The sequence below is a fragment of the Ascaphus truei genome, chromosome 14, assembly GCF_040206685.1.
Source record: "Ascaphus truei isolate aAscTru1 chromosome 14, aAscTru1.hap1, whole genome shotgun sequence".
Classification (NCBI taxonomy): domain Eukaryota; kingdom Metazoa; phylum Chordata; class Amphibia; order Anura; family Ascaphidae; genus Ascaphus; species Ascaphus truei.
Window position 1 is genome coordinate 15,000,546 of NC_134496.1, and position 16,837 is coordinate 15,017,382.

Genomic DNA, 16,837 nt, shown 5'->3' on the forward strand with positions numbered 1-16,837 from the left:
CTTCCTGCACTGTTACTATGCTTACTACACCTCTTGCACTCTCACCACTCCCTTAACACTCTTGCTACTCCTCCTTCAGAGTCACCACACCGCATATTCTCTCACCACTCCCCCTAATAACTTATCTCCCTTTTAACTTCCCCACTCCCTTTCTCACCTGCAGCCTTTTAACAATGCGGGTCACCTCTTCTTCCACCTCCCCCTCACTCCCTGCAACAGGCCGGAGCTGCAACCTCCCTGCCCGTCCGTAATACAGGTCCAATCCTCCCACTGTTGAGTAAGTCCACCCCAGAACGTCCCGGCATGAGCAGTGGAAGCGCACAGCTCCCCCCTGCTCCCTTCCGGCTTCCACCAGCACCAACATCTCAGAGGAAACCCCCAGCAAGAAGGGACCTTCAGGTATGCAAGCGCTCCAGGCTTGAACCATCCACACCAGGGCCCCGGGACTTTGGAACTCCGGGGGGAGAGTGCACGCCCAACGGGGACCCTTCCCTGCCCTTTCCCCAGGACCAGCGCTGCCTGCCCGCTCTCGTTTCTTGGAGAGCCCCAGGATTGCCAGCTTGGAGGAGCAAGACTCCAGTGTGGAGGTGGTGACGTGATCACGGGCCAGGTCTTTTAGGTACTCCTCCCTGGTCCTTGTGGCCATGGCCAGGAACTTGCCCCCACGCTCAGCTGCATTCTCTCCATTGACGGCCTTCGAGAGCAAGAAGTCCCGAAGCTCTGGAGAGCGGCAGAAGCGGGCGGTGGGCAACGGGGGACCGAAGGGCGGGGTGTCGGCGGTGCGGCTGACTCCCACGCTGTAGGAGGTATGGGGAGTGCAGGGGTTGTGGGCTCGCACCACAAGGAAGACATGCTGGAAGTGGGAGCGGATGGTGAGTGGGGTGAATGGAAGGGCCCCTGGCTCCTGGAAGACGATGGTCACAATGTCGTTGCCGATGTGCCTTTTCCGGAGGAGCTGGGAGGGGGTGGAGAGAAAATGGCATCATCAGAAGAGAAATGATTTAATCAGGATATCAATTACATCACATGTGGATCCCTTATGTAATCAGGAGATTAATTATTTAATCGGAACAGGATTGGCATCATCAGAAGAGAAATTACATCATAGGAGTAGAAATTGCATCATCGGGATGAATGACATCACTGAAAGAGAAACTGTAACTAAGATAAATTATGTCATGAGGAGAATAATGAGCTGTTTTCCGTACAGCAAACACATTAAAAACTATGTTGGCACCTTCACTCCCCAAAACAAGACTAGATAAATTAAGAACTATTGGAGAAGTACCCCTAAAAGGTTTTTATCAATGCAGTGGCAGGTGCATTACGTGTAAATTTGTACAGGATAATCAAGTTCATTTCAAATCTAATCATTTTAATACAACCCATCCCATTCTAGATTGTATTCATTGTAAAACACAATATTACCTTTTAGAATGTGAATGTGGGTTGCAATATGTCGGAAGGACTAAGCGCACCCTTAAACAAAGATTTTTAGAACAAAGGAGAAACATTATGGAAGGGCTCACCACTCATGGAGTGTCAAGACATTTCAAAATTAGACACAATATAGATCCTAGTAGCCTGAAACTAATTGGGATAGAACATGTAAAATTCGGTTTAAAAGGTGGTGATAGATTCCCAAGGCTACGACAACGTGAGACCTTTTGGATTCACCAACTAGGTACATTATCCACCAATGGTCTTAATGAAGGGATTGATTTGGCCTCCTTTCTTTACATTGATGTCTGCTAAATAGTATATTAATATATTTCTGTACTGAGAATAATATGAGTGGGCAAGAGGTATATGTGTTCATTTTTAATGGGTTGATTGACTAAGAAGTTGATTTGCAGTTAATATTATTAATATTTTGTTATTAAAGTATTTATTTGTATTGTATTTTGATTCAATTGTCTGGAGGACCTGAGGAACTCCTTTATTTTATAGGTATATTTATGGTTCTAATAGGGTAATTGTAATATCATATGCTGTTATTGCTTAATATTGCTGGGATACACTCACATTTTTTATATGTTGCTCCAGCCTCATATGCATATGGATACTAAATCTAAATTAAGTATATTATACTTTTTATACTCCTTATATTATTTATGTGTATTTTACCTTAATATATGCAAATGAGGCAGGGATATATATATATATATATATATATATATATATATATATATATATATATATCATTCTCTCAAACCAAAACCACACCCCTGACGAAGAGGCACACGCCTTGAAACGCGTAGGGTGGTTTTGGTTGGCTGTAGTAGACAGTGGTAATCTAGAAGGTGGAGCTGCAGGTGAAGGAGAACGAAGGAGGGGAGGGACAGGGACTTGGAGCACAGCAAAAAACAGCAGGCTGGCGGCAGTGGCAACGTGCAAAAACTTTATTACGGCAACATTGCCATCATAAAAACAGGACAGGTTCTCTGACGCGTTTCGTCTAAGAGATTTTTCAAAGGCGAACGAAGGAGGACTCGTGGGATAGCATGGGTAGTCTCTCAGAGCTTTACCATCCTCCTAGCCCCTCCCTGTGTTGTTGTGGTGCCGGGTGCTATTGCAGCAATGACGTCACGACGCGGTGACGCAAGTCCCACGTGATGCAGAAGTCCCCTGAACTGTGAAGAACTAGTCCCAACTCACATGAACTGACGGACGCGTCCAAGCAGGGAGGAACGACCGTGCAGTCAACCCCGATTACCCAACTACTGGAGTGTTCGTATTCAGTGCCTAATTTGCACTGATTTTTTGTAAGTGCGTTTTTATCTTTTACTTGCCAAGTAAATTTTAATACTACACTATGAGGTGTGTGCTGTGTTCTTGTTTTTTTCTACTATAGTACCTTCGGTGAACGCTGGGTTGTTCCCTACATTTGAAGCTAGCAGCACCCTCTATCATTGGACTGGACATTTCACTCCATGGTTTGAATATAATATCTATGTGTCTATATATATATATATATGACGTTTTAACTGTGATTCAGAATTTTTAGGTTGAGCGCCCATAGCTGAGGCTTAATACTGTCATTTGAGTATAATTAGCATCAAGGCAATTACTTGATGCTTGCACTTTGTTCCCATATCTGCCTAGGAACATATTGGTTTTAATAATTCATACTGTGTAGTAATCAGCAATTATTCTTTCTTTTTGTGAACCTGTCAAGAACATAACAATTGTCCAAGGGAGTATTAAGAAGTAGTAGGGTGCATGATAAGAGAATGTTACGGAATTTGTTTATGGGGGTGCAGGGTATGGGGGTGCAGGGTAGGGGATTCTCGGAAATATTTAGTTACCTGCTGGCTGTTGCTTGCTGTATATGGAAGCATTGTTGAAACGTGGAACATGATCTCATAGTCCTGATAACGGGTGTAGAGAGAGTGCGTGCCAGTGCTGTCAGCTGGGAGAGAGGGAGAGAGTGAGTACAGGGGAGGTGGGGAGAGAGAGAGTATATAGGATGGAGAATGATATAGAGAAATAAAAAAGGATAGGCAGACAGTGAAAGCCCGAGAGAGAGAATGAGATAGAATGAGGGAGAGACATGAGGAATGAATGAGGAGAGAGAGAGAGAGAGAGAGAGAAATGAATTGGAATGGAAAGAGAGAAAGAAGAGGGGAAGTGTGGAGCATGAAAGTGCATTACCCAAAGGGAGGCGATTGGAGAGAGTGAAACAGATAACAGAAGAAAGTGACACAGAACTACAAATAAATCAGGAGAGAGAAAGGATGGTACTGGGTTAGCCCATAGAGTAGACAGGACAGAAGTAAGGTAGAAGTGATAGCTAAATAGTGTTTAAAGAGAACGCAAGCTTTCAGGACTACTAAGGTCCCTTCTTCAGGTGGGAAGACAGAGATGATGAGAGAGAGAGGAGAGCGAAGTGAGAGAGACAGGGAGGAGAGTGAGGAAAAAAGAGAGCTGTGGGATGACCAGGTGTGTTTCTTGAGACACAGACTGAGAAGAGACAGAGTGGAATGAGGAGAGGAGATGCTGAGGGATGATATAGGAAGTGTCTTACTCTTGGTGTCCAGCTGCGCTCGATACTTGTCAAACCCTTTGAGTCTGACTTCATCTCCCAGGAGACTTAGGAACTCCTGGAAAGCTGGTCCAGTTATCTCGTTATTGTACATCTCCTCTTCAGAGCCCTGCCTAGCCCGACAGTACAAGACGCCAATCTTCCTTTGGAAGCTGAGCTGTGCCCAAGAGGAGAAGAGGCCCCGTTAGAGACCCAGGACATATGCAATGCTCCTGGCATCCATCTACAATTAACACCAAGAAGCTCAGGGGATCCATCTACACTAACACTACACTAAAACCCCAAGAAATACTCAACACAAGTGGAACATTCCATCAGAGAGAGAACTCAAACTTTACCATGGGCAACACCACTCAGCAGCCAGTAATATTGTGCTGATACTTAGATTGTAAGCTCTTCGGGGCAGGGACTCCCTTTCCTATTGTTACTGTCATGTCTGAAGCGCTTATTCCCACTATGTTTTATATTATTATGTCACATGTATTGCTGCTGTGAAGCGCTATGTACATAAATGGCGCTATATAAATAAAGATATACATACATACATACTCCGCTGTGTCCAATCACTCTAGAATACTCATCCACAGCCACTAACTCACAATATTACTCAACAAAAGTCATCATATAGTCATTAACACTCAATATGCTCACCCTTACCCTGTAATATTCAATAATACTCAGCTACAGTACACTCAAGAATATTGAACGACAGTCTTTAACTCTCAATGATGCTCATACAGCCAATTATACTCAATAATGATCATTTTTCAGAGGCATTAAGAGTGCTCTAGAATGCGGTTCTGTTTTTGTCTTCCTTTTTTGCTACTTTTATAGTTTATATTTAGTAGTTGGAGCACCACCAGATTTTCAAAGTAAATACCCCGATATCTGATATTATTGGTTTGAAACGGAGGCTAATTTTTTCGAATATCCATAACAATTGACCGAGGTCCTTTACCACTTTCGTTTAATACATCCAGCTCAGCTAATTATCATATACAGTGGATACAATCCTTGATTTAAAATACTACAATTTAAAGGTGGTTTTGCTCAGTGATGAATCCAGCTGTGATAGTGATGGTCTTACATTGCTACAGGAGGTAACCGAAGGTAGTAGGTCCAGAGATTCAAGTTTGCGTCACCCGTTAAAAACTCAAACAACTTATCGATAAATGGGGTAAAAGCAAAATGGCGCATGTGCTGATGCTTCCTCTGGACCTCGGAGAGTGTGTACGAAAAATGGAATTTCCAGAAACAAATTCCCATCAGAGGTTTCTGGGAACTCACGAAGATCACCTGTACAACAGATATAACCTTTTATACATGCTTTATTATTGTTCACGTCACTATCACTTCATTGTGTATTTTCACATGATCTAATCACTGAGTTTTTTTATAGATCACCCACTGTGTGTAGATATCACTTTGTTTTTTTGGTCACTCACACGTGCGCTTTGACAAATCACCTTTGGGTTATCCACATGTGAAGTCTAGACACTTATTTGACAGAAAAGGTGATTCCACCGGGAACAAGGATCAAATTGACAGCTATCCACAATTTACAAGCTACTGATTTCATTAACCAATGGTAGGCAGTTTTGTTAAGGTGCCCCATGGAACTCATTACTCTTTTAATTGAAGAACAACAAAAGCTTACAAAATGTTAACATGGATACTGTTGAGAGTGTAAACCAATTTAATGAATATAAAGACAATGTTTACTTCTTGGGACCGAAGGAGGAAATAAAAAATAAAGACATTCAGATATCACTGAGGAAAAAGCAAAAATAAATGAGAGACTTTGCAGACCATCGAAGGAAGAGAGTACACGTGAAACAAAGTGACAAAAGATATCAGCATTAAATGAGATCAGCTTCTGGGGATGTCATGGAACGGGAGATACATTTTCTTTTAAAAAGCCATTTGATAAAATAATGTATGTGAGAGGGAGAGAAATGGGTAATGATTGATATTTTTTGTCAGGTTCATCTCTAAGTTGAGAAAGAAAAGAAAAAAAAACAAGGAGGGGACAAAAGCCTTCTATGGGACAGAAAAATATGGCCCTATACTAAAGAGCATAAGATGAGAGGGAGAAAGAGATACTAAACTACATTGAAGATTCTTTAACTAGTGCGAATCTTACAGATATTGAACTACCACAGGCGCGTGTCTCTTTGCTACAGAAGGGCTTGTCCTCTTCCACCAATATATGTGGAAGACAAGTTCGGTGTGCAGAACAAGATTCCCCCCTCTCGGATCAGGGTGTGTGTGACAAGAATCGATTGCCCCGGTTAGCAAAGGACGCCCCTTTGATGCTTTCCGACACATTGGAAAGATGCTGTATAAACACATAGGAGCACCTGAGGACCGACCCTTGTCATGCAAGTCTCAGTGGAGTGAGAACATTGGCAGTATAATGTCAACACAAGTCACAGGGATGGTGATTTAGAAGACTATTCGGCACATGTTGCACTGTGGCTTAGATTTATCGATGATATTTTTTTCATTTGGGAGGGAACCAATGCTGAAGTATGTGCTTTTGTTGATACACTCAATTAACATTTACATAATTTGAACCTTTCTTGTAATTACAGTAAAGATTGTGTTTCTTTCCAAGATTTGACGATCAGCAAGAAAGATGGTTTAATTGAAACGGACATCTACAGGAAGGAAACAGCTGCAAACAGCATCCTACATGCTAATAGTTACCATATGCCTAGCACAGCAAGAGCAATTTCGAAAGGGCAATTTCCAAGACTGAAGCGTAACTGTAGCAAGGAAGAAACTTATACTCAGAGTGCAGGAGAAAACTTTTTGAAGAGAGATGGTATAGTAAATTAAAAAAGAATGGAGGCCATAACACACTGCGCTAACGAGGTATTATTCCATATAAAAATAGAGCAATCAGGTAATGTGATTAGATTCATAAGTGAATATGGGTCTCATTGGAATAAAGGAGAGTAATGATAATAAAACATTGGGGGTTCTTATTACAAGATTCCGATTGAAATCGGGTATTATCGGGGCACGCCACAATGACAAACAGAAGAGCATAAACAATTAGGAATTCCCTTGTATTAAGTCATTTTGTTCCATCAAGACTAGGATCAGAGTGGCATCCCTGCAAGTATAGCCACCAAACACACACACAATCCATGCAAGTATATCCACCAAACACACACAATCCCTGCAAGTATATGCATCAAACACACAATAACACAATCACACAATCCCTGCAAGTATATGCATCAAACACACACCATAACACACACAATCCCGGCAAGTATATCCACCAAACACACACACAACCCCTGCAAGTATATCCATCAAACACATACATACAGACACACACACACACACACACAATCCCTGTAAGTATATCCAAACACACACACAATCCCTGTAAGTATAGCCAAACACACACAATCCCTGCAAGTATATCCATCAAACACACACAAAATCCCTGCAAGTATATCAAAACACACACACAATCCTTGCAAGTATATCTACCAAACACACACACACACACACACACACACACAAACACACACACACACACACACACACACACACACACACACACACACACACACCCTGCAAGTATATCCACCAAACACACACATAATCCCTGCAAGTATATCCACCAAACACACACATAATCCCTGCAAGTATATCCACCAAACAAAAACACACAATCCATGCAAGTATATCCACCATACACACACACAATCCCTGCAAGTATATCCACCAAACACACACACACACACACACACACACACGATCCCTGCAAGTATGTCTACCAAACACACACACACACACACACACACACGATCCCTGCAAGTATATCTACCAAACAGACACACAATCCCTGCAAGTATATCCACCAAACAGACACACAATCCCTGCAAGTATATCCACCAAACACACACAATCCCTGCAAGTATATCCACCAAACACACACAATCCCTGCAAGTATATCCACCAAACACACACACACACACACAATCCCTACAAGTATATCCACCAAACACACACACACACACACACGATCCCTGCAAGTATATCTACCAAACAGACACACAATCCCTGCAAGTATATCCACCAAACAGACACACAATCCCTGCAAGTATATCCACCAAACACACACAATCCCTGCAAGTATATCCACCAAACACACACACACACACAATCCCTGCAAGTATATCCATCAAACACACACACAATCCCTGCAAGTATATTCACCAAACAGACACACAATCCCTGAAGTATATCCACCAAACACACACAATCCCTGCAAGTATATCCACCAAACACACACACACACACACACACACACACAATCTCTGCAAGTATATCCACCAAACACACACACAATCCCTGCAAGTATATCCATCAAACACACACACACACAATCCCTGCAAGTATATCCACCAAACACACACAATCCCTGCAAGTATATCCATCAAACACACACACAATCCCTGCAAGTATATCCATCAAACACACACACACACACACACACACACAATCCCTGCAAGTATATCCACCAAACACACACACAATCCCTGCAAGTATATCCACCAAACACACACACAATCCCTGCAAGTATATCCATCAAACACAAACAATCCCTGCAAGTATATCCTCCAAACACACACACAATCCCTGCAAGTATATCCTCCAAACACACACACAATCCCTGCAAGTATATCCTCCAAACACACACACACAATCCCTGCAAGTATATCCATCAAACACACACACACACAATCCCTGCAAGTATATCCATCAAACACACACACAATCCCTGCAAGTATATCCTCCAAACACACACACAATCCCTGCAAGTATATCCTCCAAACACACACACAATCCCTGCAAGTATATCCACCTAACACACACACAATCCCTGCAATTATATCCACCTAACACACACACACAATCCCTGCAAGTATATCCACCTAACACACACACAATCCCTGCAATTATATCCACCTAACACACACACACAATCCCTGCAAGTATATCCACCTAACACACACACAATCCCTGCAATTATATCCACCAAACACACACACACACACACACACACACACACACAATCCCTGCAAGTATATCCACCTAACACACACACAATCCCTGCAATTATATCCACCTAACACACACACACAATCCCTGCAAGTATATCCACCTAACACACACACAATCCCTGCAATTATATCCACCTAACACACACACACAATCCCTGCAAGTATATCCACCTAACACACACACAATCGCTGCAATTATATCCACCTAACACATACAATCCCTGCAAGTATATCCTCCAAACACACACACAATCCATGCAAGTATATCCACCAAACACACACACAATCCCTGCAAGTATATCCACCAAACACACACACAATCCCTGCAAGTATATCCTCAAAACACACACACAATCCCTGCAAGTATATTCACGAAACACACACACAATCCCTGCAAGTATATCCACCTAACACATACAATCCCTGCAAGTATATCCACCAAACACACACACACAATCCCTGCAATTATATCTACCAAACACACACACAATCCCTGCAAGTATATCCACGAAACACACACACAATCCCTGCAAGTATATCCACCAAACACACACACAATCCCTGCAAGTATATCTACCGAACACACACACAATCCCTGCAAGTATATCCACGAAACACACACACAATCCCTGCAAGTATATCCACGAAACACACACACACACAATCCCTGCAAGTATATCAACGAAACACACACACAATCCCTGCAAGTATATCCACCAAACACACACACAATCCCTGCAAGTATATCCTCCAAACACACACACAATCCCTGCAAGTATATCCACCCAACAAAAACACAAACACACACAATCCCTGCAAGTACAGTTGTGTGAAAAAGAAAGTACACCCTCTTTGAATTCCATGGTTTAACATATCAGGACATAATAACAATCATCTGTTCCTTAGCAGGTCTTAAAATTAGGTAAATACAACCTCAGATGAACAACAACACATGACATATTACACTGTGTCATGATTTATTTAACAAAAATAAAGCCAAAATGGAGAAGCCATGTGTGAAAAACCAAGTACACCTTATGATTCAATAGCTTGTAGAACCACCTTTAGCAGCAATAACTTGAAGTAATCGTTTTCTGTATGACTTCAATCGTTGTGGAGGAATTTTGGCCCACTCTTCTTTACAACGTTGCTTCAGTTCATTGAGGTTTGTGGGCATTTGTTTATGCATAGCTCTCTTAAGGTCTCGCCACAGCATTTCAATCGGGTTGAGGTCTGGACTTTGACTGGGCCATTGCAACACCTTGATTCTTTTCTTTTTCAGCCATTCTGTTGTAGATTTGCTGGTGTGCTTGGGATCATTGTCCTGTTGCATGACCCAAGTTTGGCCATGCTTTAGCTGTCGGACAGATGGCCTCACATTTGACTCTAGAATACTTTGGTATACAGAGGAGTTCATGGTCGACTCAATGACTGCAAGGTTCCCAGGTCCTGTGGCTGCAAAACAAGCCCAAATCATCACCCCTCCACCACCATGCTTGACAGTTGGTATGAGGTGCTTGTGCTGATATGCTGTGTTTGATTTTAGCCAAACGTGGCACATTGCATTATGGCCAAACATCTCCACTTTGGTCTTGTTTGTCCAAAGGACATTGTTCCAGAAGTCTTGTGGTTTGTTCAGATGCAACTTTGCAAACCTAAGCTGTGCTGCCATGTTCTTTTTATTTACATTAGAAAAGAGGCGTCTAAGAGGGGAAATTATAACTATATACAAATATATTCGGGGACAATACAAGACGCTTTCAAAAGAACTATTCATCCCAAGGGCAGTACAAAGGACTCGGTCCATCCCTTAAGGTTGGAGGAAAGGAGATTTCACCAACAACAAAGGAAAGGGTTCTTTACAGTAAGGGCAGTTGAAATGCGGAATTCATTACCCATGGAGACTGTGATAGCAGATACAATAGATTTGTTCAAAAAAAGGTTGGACATCTTTTTAGAAAGGAAGGGTATACAGGGATATACCAAATAAGTAAACATGGGAAGAATGGGAGTCACCAACAATAAGTAATAATGATCTACTACTTAAAAATATTCAGCAATAATCACTAGTACTCACCCAACTAGTGAACACTCAAAAATACTCAAGTCACTCCACAAAGACTCAATGATATTTAACCACAGCCACAAACCCACAATATTTCTCAACCGTTGTCACTTATATCCTTTAGCACTCAATTGCCATCAAAAACATGCACCTGTACTTAGCAGCTAGTGACACTACACATTACTCAAGTACAAATACTAACACTAATAGTCAACCACAGTTAATTCCACTCAATATTAGTCAACCACAGAAACAATTAATTTAATAATACTCAAGCAGGATCATTAACATTAAAAAATATCCAACTAAAAACGCATTAAGACTCAACCAATGAAGCTCATAACTACTCCAGTACTGTCAGTACTATTCACACACAGCTGTTTGCTCAAGAATTCTCAACCACACTCAATGTACGCACAGCCACACTCAATGTATGCACAACCACACTCAATGTATGGACAACCACACTCAATGTACGCACAGCCACACTCAATGTATGCATAACCACACTCAATGTACGCACAGCCACACTCAATGTATGCACAACCACACTCAATGTATGCACAGCCACACTCAATGTACGCATAACCAGACTCAATTTACGCACAACCACAGAAAATCAAACTCAAGAAACACTAACCGACATGAAAAACAATACTCAAGCCATAACCTCACCCTGGTCAACTGCCAACACCCCAAAATCCAACTTAAGGCACACAAACATTCCATTCTTCAGATCCCCCAAATGACAGACTCACCCCCTGCTCATCCAGTTTCAGGAGCGTGTCGGGCACTTTGGGGGAGTTGGACGCCAATCGCAGACTTTGCAGGTGGACCTCAGGAAGAATGTATTCCAGAAGCTTTTTGGGTGATATGGCCCGGGAAGAGTTGTTCCGAATGGCTGAGGGGAAAGCCTCTTCCAGGATAGATCCACGAATGGTCTTTAGCTTCAAAACAGAGGAGGAGAAGCAGGTGGTGGATGAGGGAACCATCAAAAGAAGAGAGAAGATCCAGGATAGGTAGGAGACAGCAGAGAGAAGGGAAAGAGCAAGAGCAGAAGTGAGGAATGGAGAAGGCAAAGAGACAGAGTGTTAGGATACCGGTTCCTCTGCACCATCCGCGCAACCCTCGGACTACCCAGGGCGCACAGTGGAACTTCCCCCTACCTGCTGCCACTCCCGCGGGCCGTCAGCTCGGCCGTCGCAGCAGTCCCGTTTCCCTCGGCCACTCCTCCTCGGCGGGAGAGGCGGTCCTTCCGTCCCACGTGTGCACGTGCGCCTCCCTTCGGCACGGGCCGCGTGCACGCCCTGCTTACAGTGCACGCGCCTGCACCCGTCCCTTATCCTCCACTCCTGCGGTGAGGCTCCGCCTCCCTACACCACACGGACACTTCCTGAGTTCTATTGGGCTCACCTGTGCACCTTCAGCTGCACCTATCCTGAGGAGATTCCTGCAGTCCTCCTGTTCCGCTCTCCACACCTGATTGGTCTCTCATACCTTATCAGGCATCCCTGTTCCCTCACTCATCGCTCAACATACTTTCTGCATGGAACTAATGTGCTATTCTCTCAGTGATTCCACAGATTCAGACACGGCTCGTACGACTACCCTCTTTGGCTCTCCACCTCGGCTCTCCTCGGACTTCGTATTCTCTGGCACCCCCTCGATCACAGCTTGGACCCAGACTCTTCTCCTCTCTCCGCTCCCTGACCTCGGCAAGGCTTCGACGATTCTACTCCAATACCCGGTACCGGCAAGTATTGCCTACGTTACTTATCTCAGGCCTGGCAACGCTTTACACACTCCGAACGCGCTCCCTTTGCTGCGGGTGCGTGTATCCTTGCTAACCCCTTCAGCACAGGGGACGGGTCTGGTCTGCGGGCAGCACCGGCGTAACACAGAGAAGAGAGAGATGAAATGTAAAGATAGAAAGGAAACAGTCCTGAGCAGAGAGAGCAGTACTGAGATACAGTAAACAGCCAGGAGCAGACCGAGAGAAAGGCTGAGATATAAAGACAGAAATTAGAAAGACCTTAGCAGAGAGCTGAGATATAAAGGACATAAAGGAGACAGTTATTAGCCACTTAGAAAGAGAGTGAATGTGAATGGAGTAGAGGGAGAAGGAGGAGAGAGAGAAGTGTATATTTACCTCGGTGGTACGAAAGATGATGCGGTAATTATACTGCATGTTCTGGGACCCCTCTCTCTCATCCCGGCGTAAGCTGATGGCCACAGGCCCCAAACGGTCATCAACCCCAAAAAAGTTTTGATGTTCTGGGTGGAAGAAGGATGAGAGAGAATGAGTGAGTGAGAGAGAGTGTGTGTGTGAGAGAGAAAGACAGACAGACAAACGCAGAGACAGACAGAAAGAGCAAGACAGTGGGGTAAGGGAAAAGGAGTTGGAAGGAAAGAGGTGTGGCGGATAAAGAAAGAGGGAGCTAAGGAGAGAGGAGAGGGCAAAATAGAGAGGGGACATGAGGGAGAGCAAGATGGGAGGGGGAACAAAGAAAAAGAGAGGGAGAGAGACGAATGCCCACCTTTTCCATAAAAATACTTCCGGTAATACAACGCCCCAAGGTCTTGATACTCCACAAAGTAGCTACTGCCCCTCACCCTCTCCCTGGCCTCCTCAAGCACAGACACTGCTGCATTGGGCCCTCTCACAGGGCACTTGGGGGAGGGCAGGAGGTGCGACGAGACTCGGCCCGAACAGAAGTCCCAGCCTTGGTCCTCCTCTCCTTCCACTTGCTCGCCTCCCACTTCGTTGCGGAAGTAGGGACAGCTGAGGAGCAGCTCATTGTCCTTCCCGTCTCCGGGGTCTCCTGGCTCCTCTGGAGAGGATGAAGATCTCCTGGGAGAGGTAGTGCAAGATCTGAGTTGGGAGGCAGCAGACGCACCGCTCCTCACGTTCCTCCTGTCCTCAGATCCTCTCTGCCGGATGGGATCGAACACGATGCTCTGGACATCATAGTGAGCAAAACTTTTTGGACGGGGTGCTGAGGGCTCTCCTCCTGGAGGCCCATCCCTAGCCTCCTGAGCTGGTGGCCCCTGTGGCCCCTGACTGATACCAGCCAGCCCCAGCAGCAGGAAAGGATCCTTGAAGCGCTGGGCGGTTGGGCTGCTTTTGCCCTTCTCCCGGGAGTTGGGTTCTGATGCCAATGTGGAGAGAGCACCTCCGTTGCGCCTCTGGCGCCCCGGGGCCGAGGGTGGGTTTTTGGGTTCACAGGGGGTCTTGTGAGGGGAGAATCGGGTGGGGGGTTGGCGAAGTTTACGCACAAAGAGGTCATCGGACTGCATCTCACGGGAGCGGACACATAGATGACGCTTCAAAGGTCACCGCTTATCCCTCTGCTGTCTACTCTGTCTCTGATCTCTAATTTTGTCAGGCTGTCTGTTTGCTGTCTTTCCTTCTCTCGCCCGTCCTGTCTTTCTCTCTTTCCTTTGTATGTCTCTCAGTCTCCCTTCCTTGGCTCTGATGTGTTTCTGTGTTGCAGTCTACCCCACTTTATTTCACTGCCTACCTGTCTATTTTTTCCTTGCTCTGTCTTTGAATGCCCAACTCTCTCATTATGTCTCGCTCGCTCTCTTTCTCTCTCTTCCTGTGTGTACTTATCTGTCTCGTTCACTGTGTAGCTGTCTCTCTGTGTTTATGTATCTGCTTCGTTCATGTGTAACTGTCTCTCTCTCTCTCTGTGTTTATGTATCTGTCTAGTTCACTGTGTAGTTGTGTCCCCTTTGCTCTCTTTCTCTTCCACTCATCAGCTCTCTCTTTATCTGTGCCTCTGTTCTTCTGACTCTTTCACAGTGAAGCTGTCCCTTCCCCTCTGTGTATCTTGCGGCTCCTATCACCGTGTGGCAGTCTCTCTCTTTTGCTTTGGATCTCACACATCTCCTTTTTTAGATGCCCACTCACTCTGGCCCTGGGGCAATTTAGCTACACTTTTATACCCCCTGGCATCCTGCACCTGCTCCATGGCCCATAGCAGAATTAGAGAGTTGTACAAAATATCTACACCCCCCTCCCCCCCCAAAAAACCCAAATCACAATAATTGTGCAGATAAATGTCCAGAGTCCAAGAGTAGCGGAGTGTCTTCTAGTCTGCAAAGACAGAGAGAGGGGTTATGGAGCGATGCTCTGCAGGTCTCAACACGGGGAGGGGTTAATAGAGAAACATTCTGCAGGGTTCTGGCAGGTTAGGGGTTAAAGTGGTGACATTGAAGAGAGAGTAAAACAATATTACCTTGAACAAAAAAAGACAGCCACGGAGGGAACATACAAGAACATGCAAGCGAGAGGCCTCTGTATGTGACAGAGAGGAAGAGAGAGTGCGAGAGAGGAAGAGAGAACGCGAGAGAGGAAAAGGCTGAAGGGTTGTGGTCACTGCGTGGTATTGAGATGGAAGGAACTGAAATTACAATAGAAAGAGGAAGAAACCAACAGAGAGACAGAGCATGGGAAAGAGAGAGAGGGGGAGAGAAAGTGGGGGGGGGGGGGGGAGAGAGAAAGAGAGAGGGGGAGGGAAAGAGAGAGAGGGGGAGAGAGAAGGGTGGAAAGATGTAAATAAAGTCAGATAAATAGACCGATATATAGATATACTTATAGAGACAGGTGGTAACAGATATAAAGAGAGATGTCATTGTCTCACACAATTGTGTATGACAATGTATATGCACCTTATAAATCAACGAAGAGAGAGAAGAGGAGAAAAAGACAGGGGGGAGAGAAAGAGAAAGGCATATAGAGGAGAGAGGAAGACGGGAAAGAAATGGTTTAACAATAATAAGCATTGAGCAATGAACAGAGACCCTCTGTATAAAGAGCCCCCCCCCCCTCCTCCTCCATACACCCACCAGCAATACATGACCTACTGCATTACCCACCCAGAAAGATCAGGACTACAGGGACCAGCATGCATTGCAAATACAGAACCAGAGAGAGATCAGGACTACAGGGACCAGCATGCATTGCAAATTCAGAACCAAAAAAAGAAGTGTAGCCATATTGGTCTCTTATTTTATGCAGACAAAAAGAGGAGCAGGAAAGTGTAGGTAGTGCTGTATGGCGCCTGTGGTTGGGTTGACGATGGCTTGCAGTATAAAAGCTGCCGAACATTACAGGGTATGTAGGAAACAGCAGAGAGCACAGGTGTCTCCCAGCTTCCTGGTGAAGGGAGAGGCACAAGGAGCCCCCAGTTGTCCGCACTCGAAACACCTATGAATAAATTAGTAAATGAATACGCAGCGACCTCGTGGGTGGAGCCTAGAATATTGGATACTCTGCTGCAGGGGTGCGCAAAGTGGGGGGGGGGGACGCAAGATTTTTCTGGGGAGGGGGGCATGGCGGCTGCGGAGGCCCCGCGCTCTTCCCCACAGCATTTAAATGAAGTGCCGGGGGATCGCGTAAGGCCTCTGCAGTGTCTCCTATCTTGTCTTCGGCGACACGTCGCGATGTCGTGACGCCAGATTTTAGTTAAGGGGCGAAGAGGGGCACGGGCACAGGGGCTGGCAGGCAGGGGGGGCGCTGCAAACAAAGTTTGCGCACCCCTGCTCTACTGGATAGACATATAATTCACCCCTCCGGGTTTGACACGGAGACTACGGGTTTTGACCACGTATCTCCGGGCTACGGGTTTAGTT

At 44.9% G+C, this 16,837-nt stretch overlaps 1 protein-coding gene across 5 annotated transcripts in view; it reads right to left on the reverse strand.

The window, feature by feature from the left end:
• The window catches only part of SIPA1 (signal-induced proliferation-associated 1), a 56,793-nt gene that overhangs the window by 30,020 nt on the left and 9,936 nt on the right, over nucleotides 1–16,837 (reverse strand). For 4 of the 5 annotated variants that reach the window (XM_075569772.1, XM_075569771.1, XM_075569773.1 and 1 more), the window contains exons 2-7: nucleotides 13,738–15,299; nucleotides 13,350–13,474; nucleotides 11,959–12,147; nucleotides 4,028–4,202; nucleotides 3,309–3,412; nucleotides 158–955 (exon numbers count right to left, since the gene is read on the reverse strand). In XM_075569772.1, the coding sequence (XP_075425887.1) occupies nucleotides 158–955; nucleotides 3,309–3,412; nucleotides 4,028–4,202; nucleotides 11,959–12,147; nucleotides 13,350–13,474; nucleotides 13,738–14,497 (2,151 nt within the window). In that variant the 5' untranslated portion in view covers nucleotides 14,498–15,299. Of the gene's footprint in view, nucleotides 1–157; nucleotides 956–3,308; nucleotides 3,413–4,027; nucleotides 4,203–11,958; nucleotides 12,148–13,349; nucleotides 13,475–13,737; nucleotides 15,300–15,441; nucleotides 15,597–16,837 lie in introns of those variants that run through there. The other variant, XM_075569774.1, reaches the window with a different exon arrangement.